The sequence below is a fragment of the Sycon ciliatum genome, chromosome 3, assembly GCF_964019385.1.
Source record: "Sycon ciliatum chromosome 3, ocSycCili1.1, whole genome shotgun sequence".
NCBI lineage: Eukaryota > Metazoa > Porifera > Calcarea > Leucosolenida > Sycettidae > Sycon > Sycon ciliatum.
The window spans coordinates 33,082,263-33,106,035 of record NC_088645.1 but is presented as its reverse complement, the minus strand read 5'-3'; the positions used below and the strand labels follow the sequence as shown (position 1 = coordinate 33,106,035).

Genomic DNA, 23,773 nt, shown 5'->3' with positions numbered 1-23,773 from the left:
CTCTCTCTCTCTCTCGCTCTCTCTCTCTTTCTCTCTGTCTCTTTCTCTCTCGCACACTGTTTCGCTCTCTCACTTGCCCACACTCTCCCTCTCCTCTCTCTCGTTATTGCGCTCGGAGATGGAGGACCGTTCAAGGAGCCGAGGCCTGGAGGATGCACCCTGTGCGCTGACAGTGCTCAACACCGCGGAGGCACAGTCTAATTAAAAATGAAACGAAATCGGTATCTTTATACTGAATGATCTCAAGTTAAAGTAAACAAAAAAAAAAGTATTTTGCGACAGCCGGTTTGCATTGTGAGTTTGCTACTTCCTTGCCCACTGCTCACACAGTATCCCAGTGTGGGTGCGTGTGACCTTTCGAAAGTAGTACGAGCACCAGTGCAGTGCTACAGTAGCCATGCAACTAAACCTTCTCACCAGCTGAGGATAAACTCTGAGAAGAGTTACGGAAGTCATGAAAGGTGTGTACTGCTCCGACAGTGCTGGCCAAAGAAATCCAACGTCATGAATACAATAGCATTGCCGGGCGCTATGCAGCCCTAGCACTACACAGCCCTAGCATTACACACACTGGTCTGTGCACTCGAACGCAGTGTTACTGTCTTTATTCATGACGTAGGGTTTTACTGACCAGCACTGTACTGCATTGTACTGGAACTACTAGTGCACGAATTAATTAAATTTGCAAGCACGTCATATCAATTTGTGCATGTACGACTTGTACTTCAAGCATTTGCATTGCAGGTCTGCAGTGGGTAACAGTTATATCTAACTGTTCAAAGCCTGGCCACGATAGTGGCGTTTGCGTGAGGATGCATATCTGCGTGTGCTATTGTGTGTGTGTGTGTGTGTGTGTGTGTGTGTGTGTGTGTGTGTGTTTGTGTGTGTGTGTGTGTAATAGTATGTGTGTGGTGTGTGTGTGTTTGTGTGTGCAGTGCGGGTGGGGCATGTGTGCACAAGTTTCACTTCTTGTTGAGCAGATCTTTCTTCCAGTCAGGCATGGCAGCCACCTTTGCTTTTTTCTCCTGTTCCATTTTCTTACGGGCAAGTTCAGGCTGCATGTCCGCCAGTCTGTAGCATGGAATGTAGAGAAACAAAACATGCCGCCACCACACGTACACACACACATGTGCGCGCGAACACACACACACACACACGTGCGAGCACACACACACGCGCGCGCGTGCGTGCACACACACACATCGTTTACAGCAAAACTAGGGCTCAAACGGTTAGTCCGATTAACCGGTCACAGACCGGTTACGAAGAATTAACGGTTAACCTATAAAGATAACGGTTACGCAGTAACCTTTCAGTGAATTTTTCAAGTATCAGGTCGTTGCAAAGTGTGCACTTTCGCAGGCTGTCGCACGCGTACGCAATTTCTGGGCTGTCAACTCGGTCATATCTGGTCTCTTGGTGTGAGAGTATGTATGAATGAGCATGCAGGAGCATTGTACATTTGTGCGTTGCACTGAATAGGGAACATTTTTTGAATGAGTATAGTCAAATATACGGTTAAAAAAGAGTCCGCAGGATTGCAGTGGCTTATAGGTTATAACCGTTAAACCGACCGCTAGCTTAGCAGTTAACCGTTAGGGATAAAACCGTGACCGTTTGAGCCCTAAGCAAAACCTAGTAGGGCGACCACCTGCCTCAGAAGACCACTGCAACCAGGACCAAGGGATGCCACTTCCCGTCAGATCACCCTGGATAAGGAGACCACCTGGTAACAGAGACGTTCTGGAGGTTCCTTGTGCGTTTGCCCGGGAAGGGGGAGGGGTACTCTGGCGTGACACTAGGCCTTGATTTGAAAAAAAAATTAAAATTACACCTGCACCGAGCTGGCAGAATACCGTTTTCTCCGATCCAGCCTACCACTGAGGCGGCGGACCGTTGGAACAACAGATCTCCATGCAGTAACAAATGCTGCTATGACAAATGAGGAGAAGGAAATAGGGAACATCTAGATTCAGTATGAGGGCACACCCTCATTGTTGGGTTTCCTTTCGTTGGGACTTTCCCCGCCGACGGCCACCTCGCGAGGCCAGCTCCGGCACACAAAGTATCTTTTGAGACAATGCACATGTGCACAGGACACTCACCTCTTTGCTTCCCTCTCCTCCATGACTTTACGCTTCCACGCCGGAATGCCTTCCCACTTTTCTTTCTCTTCAGTATCCTGCATGCGTATACACAAACACACACACGAACACACACACACACACACACACACACACACACACACAGAAGTAACGTTACGCCTAAATGCTATCAAGAGTACATAACCCCAACAGTGTGTGCAACGCCAGATCCAGCTCTGCCTAGGATCTCGGTCGAGCGCAGTCGGATCTTCTGTTGCCATGGGTACGCTCCACACCAGTGCGAGGCAGGGCACCTTTGTCTTTGAGTCGAGAGTCCCCAACCCGGGTCTGGTGTATTTTGGTGAAAAAAGTCGCCCTAGAATGCACAAACTGTACGGGTGCTATGGTGTTGTGAATCTTGGGATTATGCTGTGTGCTGATCTCGTGTGGTTGTAGACTCCAGTACAGGGTTGGTACAACTGCCAGGACCCCAGAAATGTCCTGCTTGCGACCGGGACGTGCCCGGAATCAGATCTGTACGGTATTATGACGCAAAGATATAATTACGCTCGACCAAGACCCTGTGCAGAGCTGAATCAAGCATTGCACACTCTGCAGGGGGGGGGGGGGTAATGGGGAGGGTATATACTCTTGATGCCACGCAACATCTGAACTCATAATAGCACCAACAGTAGCACATCCACGGCAAGGGACCTAGGTCAGGTCATTGCTTGACTTCAGAAGATTGCCTTCAACCGTACATTCCATGACACTTACCTGCATATTTGGTTGAAAATCGGATTTACTCTAGAAAATGTGCTCGTCTGTAGAAGGTGTTTGCTTAGGGAGCATGCAGATTTCTGCTATAATATTTCTGGTTAACTAGAATTAGACTTTGTTGGAACTTGTATGCATGTTAGAATCACAGCACAACTGATTTTACTACCATATTTCCCCGATTATAAGTCGCACCTTTTTACACTAAAATCCAGGGTAAAAAAGGGGGTACAACTTACAATCCAGCATGACTTACTACTGAAGTGAATATATCAAAACAATAATACTCAATCTGCGGACAGAACTGTTTCGTCCTTTGTGGACTCGTCAGCGCAGCACAGAGGAAATGAGGCCGAACCTGATAGCAATGGAAATAAAAATTTCCAAACAGGCCCGAACGTACCTTGCCAGAGTGCTCAAACTGACAAGTCAGTGAGCTCTGCATAACGCAAACAGCAAAGGCACTACCCCACGTAAGAGTGCTCAACTGCTACAAGAGCAGGACAATAATATTATTGCTCAAACCTGAAAATGGGGATGCGACTTATAACCGAGTGCGACTTATAATCGGGGAAGTACGGTAATCGCCATTAGTCGCCATTAGTCATTAGTACTAATCGCCATTATTAAACTTTTGTCTCCACCGAGTTTGTTACACAATTTCTTCTCTTTTCTTTCAGTTTTGATCATCATGACATGGACCTCTCTGAAAGCACAGTGTGTGACGGAAGATAGAACTTTAGGCGATTTTTAGCCCAACCCAGCAGCGCTGACTGACCTTCTGCTGCTTGACAGCACGTTTCTGCTTTTTCTGCTCCACCTTCTTCTCCAAGATTTTCTTCTTCCAGGCGGGCAATGGCTTGCCGTCGGCGTCCATTGCCGGCACGACTAGCTCCGCACCGCTATCGTCGTCCTCGTCGTCAAGCACGTGACCAGTTTCCTAGAAAAGAAATGGAAGACAATGCCAAACCCAGGAGGTCACCGGCACCACGAAGGGCGGGGGGGGGGGGGGGGGAGGAAATTATGACTTTTTTGCCTGTTATGTACACGTGTATGTGGGTGTATGTGGGTGTATGTGGGTGTGGGGGGGGGGGGGTTCTGGTGCAATAGGACTCATTTGATCTGAATTGGTATGTCGGCATACATGCCAGGTAAATCCCAACATACGTGCCAGGAAGGGGGCTATGGGTGTCTTCCCAAGCTAATACTGTTCTCTAGGAATGCATGTATGCACGCCTGGCCGCCCGTACCGGTGCCAGGAATCTCTTCGCCGGGTTTGTTTGCTTCAGAACGGATTTGTCCACACCGCGAATGTCGCTCAGCAAACCAGAGTCTTGCGCTGCAAGTGCACCGACAACACACAACCCAGACATGATCAAAATACATCGTGTTGGGTCCGAAGAAGAGAAGTTTTCTAATGTTGGGTCCGAACAAGAGAGGTTTCTTACTCACTAACACGACTGACAACGGGAACAGGTAGGTTGATGGGAACGACATTTATTATAGACGAAGAGACAAGAGACCAAGACAAACGAATCGACTACATTGAAGAGTGAGATTATTGAAGAGAGCGAGCTTATTGAAGAGAGCGAGTTGAAGAGAGAAGCAACGCAATATAAAGGGCCTGGGTAGCTATGGCAAACATGGGCGCGCAAGTAGCTACCCAGGCCAACGGAACGAAAGGTGAGTATGACGTAGTACGGGTGCATGTAGGCCGGTCAGCTTAGGTAAGATTGTACGGGAGGAGGTACCTAACAATCGTATACAGCCCACTAACACACAACCCAGACATGATCAAAATACAGCGTGTATAGCCCGCTGTAGCTGGTAGTGTGAGGATCTTTAATATTATTTTATCACATGGCACGTGATTGTTGCCCGTACTCCAGCGAATCAGCACCTTTCGCGCCGCGGGCAATAATATGCGATATTGCCCGCAAAAAAATAGTTTATTTGCCCGCAAAAAAATAGTTTATTTCAGTGATCGCGTGACTACGGTACGACGACTCGACTCTGTAGACTGTACGACTCTACGACGTCGACGATTCGCAGTGTAGCATTGAGACGAAGATGGAATTCTTTTTGGAGATGGACATCCCGGCAATGGACATGGCCTCGGACGTCTGCCGTGTGGTGCTTGCAGGGATCATTTGTTCAGTCATGTTGGCAGCCTGACCGTCGGTAAGCTTGTGGATAAGATTCAGTTCTGCTCGAAGTGGTACTGTGATCACAAACAATATTTTGAAATAACACAAATTCAACTCAGCGTCGCGCGTTTTCAAATCCTCGCAAAGTCACTGCCTGTGTGTGGTCTTCATGTGCCACGCAAAACTCTTACCAGGCTCATCTGTCCTCTGCCTTCACCTTTGCTTGAACAACAAACACAACAATTCAGGAATGTTTTGCAATGAAAAATACAGCTATCTGGTGCTGAAAAAAAGAAGAAAAATTGTCCTTAGAATTACACACCAGGGAGTCGTCAAATACTTGCACTTGTTGCAGTACTGTATTTGACAACTTCCTGATACACATGTAAACATGAAGAAACTCTTTGTGGTAGCACTCTTAATTTTTCAACTGAAATTATGATTCTGCTGTATTTTATTGTCGTTGCCATGTCTATTGCTATGACGATGCGGTGCCGGCACTTTTTTCTGTCTCCGTCTTTCAGTACTGTATACTCTCTGATGGCCTGTAGCAGACTTTTTGTTAGGGCGTAGGAGAAATATCTTCATTTTTCCTGTTTTGATAATGATAGCACATCAATATACATTGTGGTCATAATGTGTTGGCATTTGGGCTAATTTCAACAGCAGCCCAATGGTCTGCTCTGTGGGCCATGTGATAAATTTGTTATCGCATGGTTGCTGCGGGCCTTATGGCATATTATTGCCCCTCGAGGTTAGCCCTCGGGCCTACGGCCCTCGGGCTAACCTCTCGGGGCAATAATATGCCATAAGGCCCTTGCAACCATGCGATAACATATACATAGGTGACCTCTTTTACACCAAATTACGGGCAAATTTTTATATCGACCTTTGATTTTTTTGGAATGGGTTTGCTCCCACACTATTTCATTATTTTCGTTTTGATTTCTTTGCGTGTGTAAAACTTTTTTTCTGCTGAGAGTGAGATGAGGGTGTTACGGTATGTTTTCGTGTACCGCTGCTTGACCCCACATCTTGCTAGTCCCCTTCTCCAATCCTTGTTCCAGCTTAGGGCTGCTGTGCCTGGACACCAGGCTCGCACGCGCGGCCAGGCACAGCGCGCATTAGTTCTTCCGCCTGTTTCTACGCAATATGGCATGCGTTCTATTTCTTTCCTGGCGGCAGACAGATGGAATGCTCTTCCCACTGACTGCCGTCAGGCCCCGTCTCTTACTCTGTATGTAAACATGGTAAAAATTCACCTAGGGTTCCCAGTAAAAAGGCAACGCCTGTTGGGACTCCCCTAGTAAAATAATAAAATCTACTACTACTACTCTACTACGGTAAAGTACAGCGAGAGCGCCCCACCTTGATTTTACGGATTTGGAAAGGAAAATAGTATGGCAAAGGGCAATCAAGTTTGTACGATGTGAGAACCTTAGTGTACTAAGGTCACGCTTAAGCATGTTCTTCCGTGGAGCTCCAAGGTAAACTGAGTACGGATTGACTGCACAACATGCAATGTGTGCAGAAGAAACGTGTCGTATGGCCTACTGACAGGCCGCCACCTCCCCAGGACGTTCACGAAAGAACGCGTTGATGGGGTGTTCTCGCGATACTTTACGCTATTGGTAACTACGGAGGACACACTTACTCAACCCCATGGCAGCCAGAGAGACAGACAGATAGACTGGCACAAGACAAACAGATAATGTTAGACAGACAGACCACAGAAAGACAGACAGGCACAGAGACCATTATGGTCGAAATGTTAACATTCGTCAGTATCAAGTCTTCCTCCTGCTGTGTTGTTAGGCTAGCTATGGTTGGTAGTGCGAGACACACAGGCTGACAAACAGACAAACAGACAGACAGACAGACAGACAGACAGACAGACAGACAGACAGACAAGCAAACAGACAGACAGATGGACTGACAAACAGGAAGGCAGATAGACAGATAGATAGACAGACAGACAGACAGACAGACAGACAGACAGACAGGCAGACAGACAGACAGACAGACAGACAGACAGACAGACAGACAGACAGACAGACAAACAGACAGACAGACGGACTGACAGACAGATAGACAGTTAGATAGAAAGATAGAAAGACAGAAAGACACACATCTGATCGCAATGATAGTACCTCTGTTTTAGACTGTTCAGATCAAATGGCGCAGAAGATGAACAATACTTGAACTAAAATGGCGCATTGCTAATACTCACCTTGTTGTGGGGAGCGATCCTGGGAGATCTGAGCTTCGGACACTTTCCGTAGCTTCACCTTCGACAACAGAAGACTGGTCTCGCCGTCCGTGGTGGTCGCCGAGCTCAGGGACGACGTCACGTCGCGCTTCTTCAACTGCACGCCGGCCAGGAAAGAGTCGGGAGGCGGTGGAGGGGGTGCCGGCGCTCCACCACCAGACGGGCCCGGCTCCTTGCGCTTGCGAAGCCTCGGCGACTTGTTGCCACCGCCCTGCTCGGGGTTCTGCCGATGGGCTTTATCCTTGCGTCGCTGGACCGGGGCTTTCTGAAAACGAAAAGAACATGAGACACAGTGGTACAGAATACAAACAATTGATTTCAATTACAAATTTTGTCACCGCTGTTTGCTATTTTCTTCCTTTCATACCCTAGTTTATCGTCATAATTGTGTTTCTTTTGCACGTAAAATAGGCTGTTTATTACAGCAAAACAAAAGACTGCTTTCAATTATCATTTTTGACATCCTATCATATCCTTTACCGTAAATATTCTGATCATAGGCCAACATGATAATTTGATCACGTTAAAATTAAAGGAAATGGTGGGGGGGGGCTCATCAATTGACAACCGCCGCAGTCTATTCAGTTGGCATTCACTAAATACGCCAAGTTACTCGCCAAATCAGTCTTCTTGATTTACGATTATGACGCTTTCAGACCAGTCGCCTATCGTTCGAAGAATCAGTTTTACTGGCCGTCATCATGATGTGCCATGAGATGATGATGTAAATACAAAAACAAAAAAAACGACTTGTAAGGGACGGACCTGGCCTTTCCATAGCATCGTGAAAGTAAGGGCGAATGAATTTCCGATAGGACAACTTTCACAAAGTTTTCATCCAATAGGATAGCTTAGTAGCTGTGGTATCATTCAAGATCCACAGCAAGAAGGCAACAGTGCCTGTATCTATGCTGAAGGCGAAATACACAAACATAAAATACCCATTTGCGACACCCATGCTACCCTTGTGCCAGGCCACAAGACCCCAATTCACTGTGGATCGCAGCACAGTTGGACTATCCGCCCGCTTCCAGGCGGTACTTGAACCCGGTACCTCTCGTCTCTCAACCGTGGTCTCTAGACCAACCAACTGCGGTTGCCTGCTTCATGAGATGTGATGGTAATAAGCAACACTGTGCTTAGATTGGGTGCTGGAAACCAACTACAATTATTATCCGGAGTATAAGCCACAATTTAAACACCAGTATTTCACAATTTAAACACCAGTATTTCACAATTTAAACACCAGTATTTCAGTATTTAAACACCAGTATTTCAGTATTTAAACACCAGTATTTCAGTATTTAAACACCAGCGATTCATCGTAAAAAAGGTCGCTGCGACTTTTACTACGATGGTCAAATTAACCATGCTAAATATGGTATTAGTCTGCATTTTGTGACAGACAAATTTGGTGTGGCTTCAGGGATGAATTTACTGTCCTGATTTTGTATAGCAGTTTCAGCTATACAAAATCACAATTGTGTGGCAGTCTTTGATTTTGATTAGCGTTTTTTCTTTGAAGGTTGTGTGTTTACCGGATTTTCCTTCTTGAGAGTGTTGCCTGAAAGCCCATTTGCAAAAAAAACAATGATGCATGCATACATGTGCACGCAGATTGAGATTGCCTGCACCACATACACTGCACTGTACGGTATTCAGGTTACTTCATAGCCAAAGAGTTGGTGGACAAGCCGTTGACTATCCACTCTCATTGTAATATCAAAAAGTATTCTTTCTAGACCAAAGAGTGGTATATTTACAAAACGTCTGGAGAAGTTAGAAGTTGCGACTTCAACGGTAATAGTCATGAAGTTGGTTGCTCTTCCTCAGCGTACTCAAGCTCAACTGATGAGGGGTGAATTCCCCGCAACACTGTGTATTGAACAGGGAGTGGTGCTTTCTTGCAGGTTTGCCGAGAGGAAGGTGCGAAGTGCTCCTTGTGTGCTCCGGATGGCAGTCGTGAGTCAGTCAAGTGTCAAGTTTGGCAAGAAGCGTGTGCTCCTCGTTGGAGCAACCAACTTCATGTTTGGAGAAGTATCATAAATATTTCTATATTTATTTATCAAATATACCACTCTTTGGTCTAGAAAAAATACTTCTTGATATTACTTCATAGCGCAGGCTAAGCATGGATATTCTGTATGCATAGCAGTTTTCCGCGAGTCACAATGACTTTTGAGCATCAGTTTGTGATACAGGATAAATTCATCCCTGGGCCGCTTACATGCATACTCCGGAAAGTACGGTAACACCTACCTTCTTCCTCCGCTGCACACCGCGCATGGCAAGTAGCTCACAGCACGCGGAGTGGTCCTCCTGGTCTGCGATGTCCAATGGTGTCTGCCCGCTGGCATCCTCAGCGTTCAGCTGTGACATCTCGTTGGGCATGAGACGCGCAGCGTTGGCCAGCACGCCCAGACACTGGCAAAGTCAGCAAATAATTATAGGTATACATGCAGGCACACACACAAGCCCACAAGCACATGCACACACGCACGTCCCCCCCCCCCCCACACGCACACGCACACTCACACACACACACACACACACACACACACACACACACACACACACACACACACACACACACACACACACTACTACTACTACTACTAGCAGCATGACTGCCCAGAGGGGCAAGTGTCACCCCTATGGAAAGGGGACCAGAAAACGGGACACGGATCACAAGCAGGACCGCGAATGTCTGGCTAGGTCCTGCTGCCGGCGGAAATTGCGTTTACAACGTGGGCAGCTGAGGGGCAGACCTGCTCTCTCAGCAGCAGATGGTCTCGCACCACGATTGCAGTTGTGACGCTTGAACCCGGCCGCAGAACGGAAGCATCGCTGACATGTTGGGCAGTGCTGCTGGCAACAAGCTGAAAGTGGCACAGACAGACTGACTGTTGGTGTAGGAGAACTCGTGACAGGCTGGCATCGATGAACAGAGTAGCCACCCTTGCTGCGGAACCACCTCTGGCAGTTCTGGCATTGCACTGATCCACGCTGGAGCTGGATGGGAAGCCGTCTCTGAGTGGTGCACTTGTGCCGCGTCCTATCTGAGACCCGTGAGAAGTTCCGGTCACACACTGCGCAATGCACAGACTTGGGCATGGTGGAGCTCGACTGAGGGGCAACCCGTACTTCCCTCCACTCTTGGCGGTCCTGAGCAAGGATGAACCACTGAGATGGCTGTTGCAGTGCAACCTTGAGGTCGGTCATCACCGTGTCTTTCCACCGTCGCCGGGGACCACAAAACGGCCGAGGCACAGGCAGCCACCCAAAGAGGAGTTGGAGGGGGGTGCGATCCTCATCCATACGCGCAACGTGCCCAGTCCATTCCAGACGCCGATTGCGGAGGCGTGTAGACATCAGTACTGGGTCTCCCCAACGGTTCCGCAGGTCTGTGGATGACAGCCGCTCGGACCACTGACGAGGCTTGGTGATGCTGAGGACAGTCCGGATGCATTGATGGTGGAATTTACACACACACACACACACACACAGTTGTAGCCAACGAGAATCGACCCGTGAACCGAAAGCAGTACCGAAGCTCATGTGGCCGATGGAGCCCTTGGATGAGTTTTCGACGATGCATGATGTAATTAAAATGGAAACCTGGCGCTACTGTAGACCTTTGGGTCAGATTTCTTTCACCATGCCTCTACATGCCTCTGCATGCCTCTGCATGCTTGTAGATGCGTTTTATGCACACACACGTGTATATAGAACACACACACACGCACGGATGCCTGTGCATACAAATCATCGGAATATCCAATCTAAATAGCACACGAAGCAGTTGAGGCCTGTGCAATGCTGCTAGTCTTTCAATACTACGAGCAGACATCAACATCCTGCCTGCTACTGATGATTTTCCATACTTCCAAGTACAAACATAGAAAGGTGACAAACTAGTTACTTGGTAACCTTAGGGTAAGTTTGTGCATGATAGGAAGTGTGTTTTGGGGGTTTAGCTCAGTGGTAGAGCGCTCGCTTCGCATGTGAGAGGCCGCGGGTTCAAATCCCGCAACCTCCACATTTTTTTCTTTGCGTTCTTTTTATCGAACAAAAATTAGCAAAAAAAGTCTGGAGGTTGCGGGATTTGAACCCGCGGCCTCTCACATGCGAAGCGAGCGCTCTACCACTGAGCTAAACCCCCAACATACGATAAAATGCTGGAGAAAGAATGCATTCTGTTTTGCCATTCCTCTCACAGAGGGTTTCTGCAGTTCCCAAAGTATTGTCGATGTCTATTGAAAAGGCACGCAATCCATCGAAACAAATTCTACAAGTAGTGAGAGTAATTAGGTTTTCAAGAGTGTGAAACTCTGGATACAGGGTCTCCGACGGAGAGACTCCCATAACTTGTTCCTAGCACGATTTGTACTATGTACAGTGGAGGCTAGCGCACCCTCATACCGAATATGTGCCACGATCATGCTGATGGCTTGCATGCCCGACTATCTCACTTAATTGGCTGATCTTTGTTTTCCTCCCTGTTCCTTTCTTTCCTCTGTTTTCTTGTTTTCTTTTGTACTTTTACCGTGGCTGGTTATCGCCCTCATCTCTGGGGTTGCTCCCCACATTAGCAATGCGTGCACATGCTACGAGATTGAGTTTAATAATAATGACACCAGCAAGTTGATATTGTTAGGTACACTATGTCATTTTTCATAGCGTGTTTCATTTCTGTCATACTATTGAGAATGTATGGTATTCTGTGACAGTGTTCGCTTCATTGACTTTTGCGGTATTTTACTAGGGCTCCAATTTACTTATCACAAGCAAGTTGAGTGGCTTTCCGTCAGAAGTGCTAGTTTCCAACTCTCGCTACAAAAGGGGCTGGAAACTTACAACTGGAACCGACTACACCAGACGGTGTGAGTATGAGTGTGAGCGTTCGTCACCAGGATATCCAGAGCTTCACACTCTAGGGAGCTGATGTACTCCTGCTAGTACATCAACGCCGAGAGAAATTGGTCGGTTAAACGACGGTATGGCTCGCCAGTATAGTCTACTCGCAGTAAGAAGAAGAAGGGACATTTTCGTCTCCAATTTTCCAGGGGAAATCCCGACGGACGCTATCACCCGGAATATCCCAGCGGCAGATGTAGCGCCTAACAGTAAACACCCTCACCCCACACCCACACACACGCGGTTTTACGTCACACACTCGCCATTATCAAGACGCGTATTCTTTTTGTAACCATGACAACATGCACGCATGTGGTACACCTCCAGTGAGACTGAGTAAGTCACAATTTTCCTTCTCCTCAAGCGTCGAATGTGTGACTTAGGTGTCGCAGCAGAGGGTTTTTCGTCTGCGAAAGAGCACATCGTTCATTTCGCACCAGAGTAGAAATTGAGGATATATTCTATTTAGAGACTTCCCTCCAGCATTCTCCATGCTACTGTCGTGGACATGGAAATCCAGTCGATTGACGAAGGCCGGCGCCCTCAACGTACAGAACGTAGTCGTTGCATGCAGTACACCGTCATGTTGTTTCGATGTGACCAGCGCACTGCAGGCTGCATGTGTGCTTATCCACGGCTGCATGGCCAGTACCCTGGCCTGGGGCCGCTAGACGTGCGACTGGATTTCCATGTCCACAACAGTAGATTTATCTTGCACTGTACTGTGCTGCTATGCGCACTTGCAACATTAATTGTATTAGTCAAACGAGTTTTCCTCAGCATGGATGCAGCAGGAATTTGCCCTCTCTGAGCACAACACACAACTTACACCAATTGCCCTATCCACCTCACCATCACCCCTGAACAAAACAGAACAGCCATCCCCTCCCTCTCCCCTCATCATCACTTCTGTTAACAGAACAACCACACCCTCCCCCTCCCCTCGTCAAGATCCTCGTGTACAGGGCAAACACCCCACCCCCATTTGCCCCCCCCCCCCTCACCGGCCAATGTGCACAAGACTCACCTCCGAGTGACCATGCTGGGCAGCGTCATGTAGCGGTGTGTTCCCTAGTCGGTCAGGATCCGGAATGAGCTTGTGGTTATTTACCAGCCACCACAGCAGCTCAACATGGCCTGCATTGCACACGGGCAAAGAACAGACAGTTGTTCAGATAAAGAACATAATATCTGTAGTTCTTACATGCCCGGTTCCCTTTCACTCACAGTGGTGCTCACTGGTATTGTGGCCTGTAGTCAAACCAACTGCACTAAATACATGCAGGGACAGCTATCAAAAGTCAGCCATTCTGCTATTAAATGCACGGTTCCATTTCACTCATTAGTGGTGGCAAGAGTACATAATCGCCCAAGAGTGTGCAACTCGACGATGGGTGGTGTTCCGACAGAATTTCAAGTTGACATCATTATGATGATGCAACCCGGACCCCCGGAAATAAAATCGGATTTTTCGGCCAATAGGGCACATATTAGCTCTTTAACTGTGTGTGTTTTTCTTGGATGAATTGGGCAGACCATCCTGGACGAAAAGTGATACGATTATGGTCGTACCGTGTGTGACATCCTTGGTCTTACCGTTAGCAGCCGCGTAGTGTACAGGTGTAGCGTTACTCCCGTCCAGATCCACGGATGATGCCATTTCATTCTGGATCTGCACAGCAAAGGAGGACAGCAGCAGCAGCACTTGCGTTTATATCAAATCTGCTACACGGAATACAGGTTCATCTGCACAGGACTTCTTTGTATACAAGTGGTTTATACAGGGTCTTGCATACAGGTGGTTTATTCAAATTTCAAGTTATATGCCATTGCCAGCTTGTGGGGCAAGGTCTTCTTCGTGTACTGAAAACTCTAGGTTGTCTAAGATTTAGCCCATCAATTGGAACCTGTGTAAAAAAGACAAACTGTCTTATAAGACCGAGGCGCTGACTCGGAGCACCGACCCAACGGATAGACGGTGAGAAGTGTCTCGCAGAGCAACACACAGGTGCTGACCAATAACTTGATCACCGGGTAGATAGAGGGAGAGAAGTCTAACACAGATAAACACACTGCTCACCAAGAACTTAACCACATAGACCACAACAGACACACAAACACACACAAACACTACACACACACATACACACACACCCACACACCCTGCTGCTCACCAGGAACTTGACCACCGGGTAGTGGCCAGCGGCTGCAGCAGCGTGGATTGGCAGCGTTCCGTCCACGGCTCTCACGCGTGCACTGCCGCTGCAGTGCATGGCAATGTACTCCACACACGCCGGCCTGCCCTCCTGCGCGGCCATATACACAGGTGTGGTGCCATCCTCGGCACGCTCATACCCGGACCTGTGTGACAACGTGCACAACGAAAAAAATACTACAGTTCTGGCTAGTGAAATCCAACCTCAGGAATAAAGTAGCGCTGCGTTTGAGTGCAAAAAAACAGTATGTGTAGTGCCAGGGCTGTGTAGTGCCAGGGCTGTGTAGTGCCAGGGCTGTGTAGTGCCAGGGCTGTGTAGTGCCAGGGCTGTGTGGTGCCAGGGCTGTGTAGTGCCAGGGCTGTGTAGTGCCAGGGCTGTGTAGTGCCAGGGATGTGTAGTGCACAGACCAGTATGTGTAGTGCCGGGGATGTGTAGTGCCAGGGCTGTGTAGTGCCAGGGCTGTGTAGTGCCAGGGCTGTGTAGTGCCAGGGCTGTGTAGTGCCAGGGCTGTGTAGTGCCAGGGCTGTGTAGTGCAAAGAACCAGTATGTGTAGTGCACAGACCAGTATGTGTAGTGCCAGGGCTGCGTAGTGCCAGGGCTGTGTAGTGCCAGGGCTGTGTAGTGCCAGGGCTGTGTAGTGCCAGGGCTGTGTAGTGCCAGGGCTGTGTAGTGCCAGGGCTGTGTAGTGCTAGGGCTGTGTAGTGCCAGGGCTGTGTAGTGCCAGGGCTGTGTAGTGCCAGGGCTGTGTAGTGCAAAGAACCAGTATGTGTAGTGCACAGACCAGTATGTGTAGTGCCAGGGCTGCGTAGTGCCAGGGCTGTGTAGTGCCAGGGCTGTGTAGTGCCAGGGCTGTGTAGTGCCAGGGCTGTGTAGTGCCAGGGCTGTGTAGTGCCAGGGCTGTGTAGTGCCAGGGCTGTGTAGTGCCAGGGCTGTGTAGTGCTAGGGCTGTGTAGTGCCAGGGCTGTGGAGTGCCAGGGCTGTGTAGTGCCAGGGCTGTGTAGTGCCAGGGCTGTGTAGTGCACAGACCAGTATGTGTAGTGCACAGACCAGTATGTGTAGTGCCAGGGCTGTGTAGTGCTAGGGCTGTGTAGTGCCAGGGCCCAGGGCTGTGTAGTGCCAGGGCTGTGTAGTGCCAGGGCTGTGTAGTGCCAGGGCTGTGTAGTGCCAGGGCTGTGTAGTGCCAGGGCTGTGTAGTGCTAGGGCTGTGTAGTGCCAGGGCTGTGTAGTGCCAGGGCTGTGTAGTGCCAGGGCTGTGTAGTGCCAGGGCTGTGTAGTGCTAGGGCTGTGTAGTGCCAGGGCTGTGTAGTGCCAGGGCTGTGTAGTGCCAGGGCTGTGTAGTGCCAGGGCTGTGTAGTGCCAGGGCTGTGTAGTGCCAGGGCTGTGTAGTGCCAGGGCTGTGTAGTGCCAGGGCTGTGTAGTGCCAGGGCTGGGTAGTGCCAGGGCTGTGTAGTGCCAGGGCTGTGTAGTGTCAGGGCTGTGTAGTGCTAGGGCTGTGTAGTGCCAGGGCTGTGTAGTGCCAGGGCTGTGTAGTGCCAGGGCTGTGTAGTGCCAGGGCTGTGTAGTGCCAGGGCTGTGTAGTGCCAGGGCTGTGTAGTGCCAGGGCTGTGTAGTGCCAGGGCTGTGTAGTGCCAGGGCTGTGTAGTGTCAGGGCTGTGTAGTGCTAGGGCTGTGTAGTGCCAGGGCTGTGTAGTGTCAGGGCTGTGTAGTGCTAGGGCTGTGTAGTGCCAGGGCTGTGTAGTGCCAGGGCTGTGTAGTGCCAGGGCTGTGCAGTGCCAGGGCTGTGTAGTGCCAGGGCTGTGTAGTGCCAGGGCTGTGTAGTGCCAGGGCTGTGTAGTGCAAAGAACCAGTATGTGTAGTGCACAGACCAGTATGTGTAGTGCCAGGGCTGCGTAGTGCCAGGGCTTTGTAGTGCCAGGGCTGTGTAGTGCCAGGGCTGTGTAGTGCCAGGGCTGTGTAGTGCCAGGGCTGTGTAGTGCCAGGGCTGTGTAGTGCTAGGGCTGTGTAGTGCCAGGGCTGTGTAGTGCCAGGGCTGTGTAGTGCCAGGGCTGTGTAGTGCAAAGAACCAGTATGTGTAGTGCACAGACCAGTATGTGTAGTGCCAGGGCTGCGTAGTGCCAGGGCTGTGTAGTGCCAGGGCTGTGTAGTGCCAGGGCTGTGTAGTGCCAGGGCTGTGTAGTGCCAGGGCTGTGTAGTGCCAGGGCTGTGTAGTGCCAGGGCTGTGTAGTGTCAGGGCTGTGTAGTGCCGGGGCTGTGTAGTGCCGGGGCTGTGTAGTGCCTGGGCTGTGTAGTGCCAGGGCTGTGTAGTGCCCAGCACTAGTTTATTCATGAGGTTGGATTTCTTTGGCCAGCACTGTAGTATGCAAGAGATCACAGACTGTGTCTGCATCACTACAGAACAGTGCCATAGAGTCCCGACTGCATCAGACATGTACCATGTGTAAGGTGCAACTGTTTCAGCGCTTGATTCGAGTCTTACAGTTTCCTGTTTCATGCCCACGTACTTTCGCGATTTCACACCTGTCGCGAAAACCGTAATTGTTTCAGGATTGCTAAGGTTGGGATTACAGTACAGAGGCGTCGGACACGCTGCGATCATTGCGGTGTTGTCGGGTGCTGAAGAACTGGAGGGAGGTCAGACCCGTAGGCTGGACTGTCTTTGTTTCATGTGTAGCTGTTTATGCGCAGTGGAGTCAGTGACCTGGCACATATCGCTATGCCATGCTTGGCGAAATTCTAGCCCGTGTCTCCGTCGGCATTACGCTCCTCGGCACCTGACAGTGCTGTATGGTATGGATTGTAACATTATCACTACTTGCATCACGGATCCATCCCGTGGGGCAATCAAACACACTGATTCGGGCTCAGATTTCAAAAGAGGCTTCAGCGGAGCTACTTTTGGAAGCGCGAGTAACTTGTACTTCAGATGGCTGACCGTACCACCCAAAAATATCTTCCTACGCCCCTTACACAACAAGAGAACACGTCCCTTACACAACAAGAGAACACGTCCCTTACACAACAAGAGAACACGTCCCTTACACAACAAGAGAACACGTCCCTTACACAACAAGAGAACACGTCCCTTACACAACAAGAGAACACGTCCCTTACACAACAAGAGAACACGTCCCTTACACAACAAGAGAACACGTCCCTTACACAACAAGAGAACACGTCCCTTACACAACAAGAGAACACGTCCCTTACACAACAAGAGAACACGTCCCTTACACAACAAGAGAACACGTCCCTTACACAACAAGAGAACACGTCCCTTACACAACAAGAGAACACGTCCCTTACACAACAAGAGAACACGTCCCTTACACAACAAGAGAACACGTCCCTTACACAACAAGAGAACACGTCCCTTACACAACAAGAGAACACGTCCCTTACACAACAAGAGAACACGTCCCTTACACAACAAGAGAACACGTCCCTTACACAACAAGAGAACACGTCCCTTACACAACAAGAGAACACGTCCCTTACACAACAAGAGAACACGTCCCTTACACAACAAGAGAACACGTCCCTTACACAACAAGAGAACACGTCCCTTACACAACAAGAGAACACGTCCCTTACACAACAAGAGAACACGTCCCTTACACAACAAGAGAACACGTCCCTTACACAACAAGAGAACACGTCCCTTACACAACAAGAGAACACGTCCCTTACACAACAAGAGAACACGTCCCTTACACAACAAGAGAACACGTCCCTTACACAACAAGAGAACACGTCCCTTACACAACAAGAGAACACGTCCCTTACACAACAAGAGAACACGTCCCTTACACAACAAGAGAACACGTCCCTTACACAACAAGAGAACACGTCCCTTACACAACAAGAGAACACGTCCCTTACACAACAAGAGAACACGTCCCTTACACAACAAGAGAACACGTCCCTTACACAACAAGAGAACACGTCCCTTACACAACAAGAGAACACGTCCCTTACACAACAAGAGAACACGTCCCTTACACAACAAGAGAACACGTCCCTTACACAACAAGAGAACACGTCCCTTACACAACAAGAGAACACGTCCCTTACACAACAAGAGAACACGTCCCTTACACAACAAGAGAACACGTCCCTGACACAACAAGAGAACACGTCCCTTACACAACAAGAGAACACGTCCCTTACACAACAAGAGAACACGTCCCTTACACAACAAGAGAACACGTCCCTTACACAACAAGAGAACACGTCCCTTACACAACAAGAGAACACGTCCCTTACACAACAAGAGAACACGTCCCTTACACAACAAGAGAACACGTCCCTTACACAACAAGAGAACACGTCCCTTACACAACAAGAGAACACGTCCCTTACACAACAAGAGAACACGTCCCTTACACAACAAGAGAACACGTCCCTTACACAACAAGAGAACACGTCCCTTACACAACAAGAGAACACGTCCCTTACACAACAAGAGAACACGTCCCTTACACAACAAGAGAACACGTCCCTTACACAACAAGAGAACACGTCCCTTACACAACAAGAGAACACGTCCCTTACACAACAAGAGAACACGTCCCTTACACAACAAGAGAACACGTCCCTTACACAACAAGAGAACACGTCCCTTACACAACAAGAGAACACGTCCCTTACACAACAAGAGAACACGTCCCTTACACAACAAGAGAACACGTCCCTTACACAACAAGAGAACACGTCCCTTACACAACAAGAGAACACGTCCCTTACACAACAAGAGAACACGTCCCTTACACAACAAGAGAACACGTCCCTTACACAACAAGAGAACACGTCCCTTACACAACAAGAGAACACGTCCCTTACACAACAAGAGAACACGTCCCTTACACAACAAGAGAACACGTCCCTTACACAACAAGAGAACACGTCCCTTACACAACAAGAGAACACGTCCCTTACACAACAAGAGAACACGTCCCTTACACAACAAGAGAACACGTCCCTTACACAACAAGAGAACACGTCCCTTACACAACAAGAGAACACGTCCCTTACACAACAAGAGAACACGTCCCTTACACAACAAGAGAACACGTCCCTTACACAACAAGAGAACACGTCCCTTACACAACAAGAGAACACGTCCCTTACACAACAAGAGAACACGTCCCTTACACAACAAGAGAACACGTCCCTTACACAACAAGAGAACACGTCCCTTACACAACAAGAGAACACGTCCCTTACACAACAAGAGAACACGTCCCTTACACAACAAGAGAACACGTCCCTGACACAACAAGAGAACACGTCCCTTACACAACAAGAGAACACGTCCCTTACACAACAAGAGAACACGCTTTGTGTAGATAGAATGGAGCACCAAGCACCTTACATTGTAGTGTCCTGGGGACTCAAAGCCAGGTGGTCTTTAGAACCAGGTCCCACAGTGTCTGTGTTGTACCTATTTGTAGTACCTCCCGGGATCAGTATTTTCCACTTGAAATAACATCCACCCCAATGCCTCATTCTTAGCATTCTTTTATTCGCTTCCATGTAATTGGGCTTATTGCCCGTTTGGTATTGCGAATTCAAATAAAAAACAACAACAACTGTTGGTGCATGGAAAACCGGTCGTTAACAGCAGGTGGTCGCTAAACACAGAGGTCGCTTACACCGGGTTTCCTGTGCTATCGAACACCAGCGTGAACACTGATTTAATAAAAGAAGAAGATCTGTTCACTGTTTTCAGTTTCTAGTCTCCCCGGCAAGATCTGCAATGGTCGAAAAACTATCGGGAGGACTGTCAATATTAGTATAGAATGGTCTGATGGCAGTACCATCATCTTCAACTGGACCAAATCAGGGGAAAGTGAGTGCTGATGGAACAAGTATCCTAAACAAGCCCCGGGAGACAAAGCTCCCATCAAACAGTTTGTACCGGCCTCATAGGGTATAGTACTGCCGGTCGTTGAAGAAGAAACGGGGGGGGGGGGGGGGGGGTCAGCCTCCTAGCCTAGGCCGTTCTTGTTTTCATCATTGTATTACAGTCGCTGCACAGTTGAGTCGCCGTGTCTGCATTGGTGTGCTGTGCTGGGTGAAATTCTAGGCTGACAGGTCTTCGGCGCCCGACAGCAGTGTAGGTCTGAACCGAAGACCGGATTCTTTTCATTTGTTTAAATCTTGTCCCTATTCGACAGTATTTGTTCCCTGTGGCGTTGAGGCAGAGGCTGAAAAAGAATTCCGCTGGTCGCTCATTTCTTGTCCAGCACAACCAGCAGACCACCCACTGCGTGCGTTTTGATTTTGCCCATAAATCGATCTTTAATCCATTCATGGATTACTCCTGGCTACTCGCATCATCCCATGTGAATAGGATGAATCGATTACGAAAAGATTCCACCGCTCATGACATGAAGTCGAACGACGAGATTTCATTCGTGAATCGATTCATGTGAATGGAGTCATGGCGGTAATCAAGCACACCCAGTGTAAGGCAAGGTGGAAAGAGCCGCAGCACATCTTACCTCTGGTGCGTACCGACGATCCACTTGACGATGGCGATGCGCCCCTTGGCCGCCGCCCAGTGCAGTGGTGTCATCCCGCTCTTCGTGGTTGCCATGGCATCGCAGCCGCACTGCGTCACCAGGTACTGGAGCACGCCGAGGCGGCCGAAGCGCGCGGCGAAGTGCAGCGCCGTGCAGCCGTCTGCGTCGGCGTCGTTGCTCGCCGAGCACAGGCGCTCCTCGTGCAGCCACTTGACGACGTCGCGATGTCCCATGGCTGCCGCGTCGTGCAGCGGAGTGTGCCCGTCTGTCGTCGTCATGACGGCGGTGAAGCGAGACGTCTCGTGCAGGTGCCGGAGCACCGCCTGCTGCCCGTAGCGTGCCGCGTAGTGCGCCGCGCTCGCGCCGTGCTCGTCCCGAAACTCGCCAACGTCCAGCGAGCTCAGAGCCGTGACGTCGCCGCGCGATATTGCCGCGACGATCTCCGACCGCTCCTCTTCGGTCAGGCCCATCGCGATGCTCGCTAAGGCCGCTTACTAGCTCTGCCGTTGACAAGCAGCAGGAATTTGGTTAGTTTGCAGGTGTTACTGCGGGAGTTTGCTGGATAGATGGAACTACAAAGGGCAGTTTGGTGGACTGTTACTCAGGGAGTTTGTTGGAATTACTCCTGGAGTTTACTGGAGTTACGAAGGGAGTTTACTGGATTGCTGGAGTTTCCAGGGAGTTTGCTGTATTGCTAGAGTTTACAAGACAGTGTCTTTTGGACCTTTGGACTGCGGAGTAGAACCAGCGTGACGGCACGTAGTCGGCTCGCGACTACTTGGCTAGATTCTGGCCGTGACTGAACGCAGGATTCAGTACAGACAGAGACAGCAGATGATCAACCGATCACATACATGACTGTCTTCACCATGCCGTAGTCCACGTAGTGTCGGAATGAGATTCGATGCTGAGCGGGACGCCAAAGCTAGAGTTTAGTGCTCCCGACCGGACTTTATCGATCCGTAACTAGTCGGCCAACGGCAATGGTTGCGCAGAACGGGCCCTTTCTCGCCAGCCGCCTATCACCACACGAAGGCGTTCAACGCTGTCGAACCACACAGACCGACGATGCAAGCAAAAGTGATACCGGTAATGTATGGCAAATCCCTCAAACACCCTGTTCGGTGACTCCGCAAGGGTGTTCTCCTTGCGCCACTCCGAATCACCGCAAACTGTGCCGAGCGAAGTCCAGCAAAGTCCAGCACTGTCTTTGCTCCAGTAGGTCGTTGTACACACGCCCTGTCTCTGGGATCGTTGGTAGAGTGGGCGCTAACAAACTGTAAACGAAGTGCCCTCGACAAGAGCGTCTTCCCATATGGGGAAGGTGGATGCACCAACCCGTCGCCTTACTCCACTTGAACTAACTATTCTCACCACAAGCGACTGCCGACACAACAAACAAACTTCGAGACTATTTAGGTGCATTTTTCGTCTCGTTTATATGCAAATGCACCTGAAGGCTTGTAGTGAATGTAGCCATATTGTAGGGCTAGCTGTGGACGAGTAACATGTCAACGCCGCTGTCAGTGAGAATATGCGGCCTAGCACCTCCTTCGCAGGCTTCGGTGAAGAGCTACTACGGTAGTAGCAGCTGCTGCTCTTGTAGCATGCCAAAAAAATAGTTTGGTAAAACTACAGAACCGGCTGACTTCAGCTGAACTGAGCGATGTAAGCTGTCACTTCCTGACTGTCAAAAAGAAGCGTGGTAGACTTGTGAGTAGTTAGGAGTGTGTGACACTGGACTGGAGAGTGGAGTACAGTCCTGACTGACCTGAGTCTCCACAAGTACAAGACTAGTAAGGGGCCGTCCGTAAATATCGAACTTTTTTCACCAAACGAATTATTTTAGTTTAGACCCAACCCCTCCCTCCCTCCCCCTCAGAACGTAAAAAAATGTTGAGATATACATGTGTATACAACAAAAGTCGCAAGTGTGTCACTGCTCCTACGGCCATGTACATGTATCGAAGTTTTCTGAAACGAAATTGGTCAACCCCCTCCCACCCCATAACGAAATTATTTCGTTTCGTGAAAAAGTTCGATAATTGTGGACGACCCCTAAGTAACTAGTTACTTACGTTGTCATTGTGCAGTTGGATACCTTTTCGTTATGCCGGCGGTTGTAATACTGTACTAAATAGTTCTACAATACCCTTTCAAGCCGTTGCCTGGATAAGTTTGTAGCCAGATGATGTACAGATGTATCAGTTGCCTGAGGATTTCCGTATTATTATGCTTTGCTATGTGCCGCGGCATGAAAAGCAGCGCTACGACATTCAACAATGACCTAGCCAGTTCTCTTCTTCCTTTCTGGTACAGACCAGTTGATGAGATACGTGGTTGATTTGATACGTGGCTATTGCAAGACCTGAAAGAGAAGCACTTTGACAGATCAAGACCCTTTGGAAAGAAGTGCGCAATGCTGCTCAATGGAATTAGATCTAGTTGAATCGAGTTTGTGCCCTGCGCTAGTTCACATCCTACAGTCCATTCATTGAAAACTGGCACCCTAACTAAAAGAATATTACCTTTTCGTGTCTCCCGCTTATTATAGTTGTAGATATCATGAACACAACAGTACATCCTGCATTGTGTGACCCGTGCAAACTGCAATTATTCCTTGCCACATTTGATGCCAGAAAAGTCCAAGAACAAGGAAAGAGAAATTCAGCCAGGTTTTTGTAGTACTGCACAGCGCCTGGTGTGACATTGCCTCAATCAGTCTGATGTCATAATAATATGGACGAATTGCATACCTGCACACGGTTGCAAACCCGAGATCGGGACAATGACATAAACTTACCTAGGAATGAAAATGTATACAAAGGTAGCCGTGAGC

At 49.1% G+C, this 23,773-nt stretch overlaps 1 protein-coding gene and 2 non-coding genes across 3 annotated transcripts; 1 reads left to right on the top strand and 2 right to left on the bottom strand.

The window, feature by feature from the left end:
- Positions 1-196: 196 nt before the first annotated feature.
- Positions 197-22,135, bottom strand: LOC135812025 (espin-like; the record flags this gene model as incomplete). Its single annotated transcript, XM_065325326.1, is given in 10 exon segments — positions 197-1,071; positions 2,106-2,182; positions 3,640-3,801; positions 4,112-4,200; positions 7,239-7,542; positions 9,537-9,701; positions 13,222-13,331; positions 13,791-13,866; positions 14,369-14,555; positions 20,914-22,135. Coding segments are annotated over 10 exon segments (1,770 nt in total). The 3' UTR covers positions 197-962.
- On the top strand, positions 11,245-11,316 carry Trnaa-cgc (transfer RNA alanine (anticodon CGC)). The gene has a single exon. It is a non-coding gene; the product is annotated as a tRNA-Ala (tRNA).
- Positions 11,368-11,439, bottom strand: Trnaa-cgc (transfer RNA alanine (anticodon CGC)). The gene has a single exon. It is a non-coding gene; the product is annotated as a tRNA-Ala (tRNA).
- Positions 22,136-23,773: the final 1,638 nt, after the last annotated feature.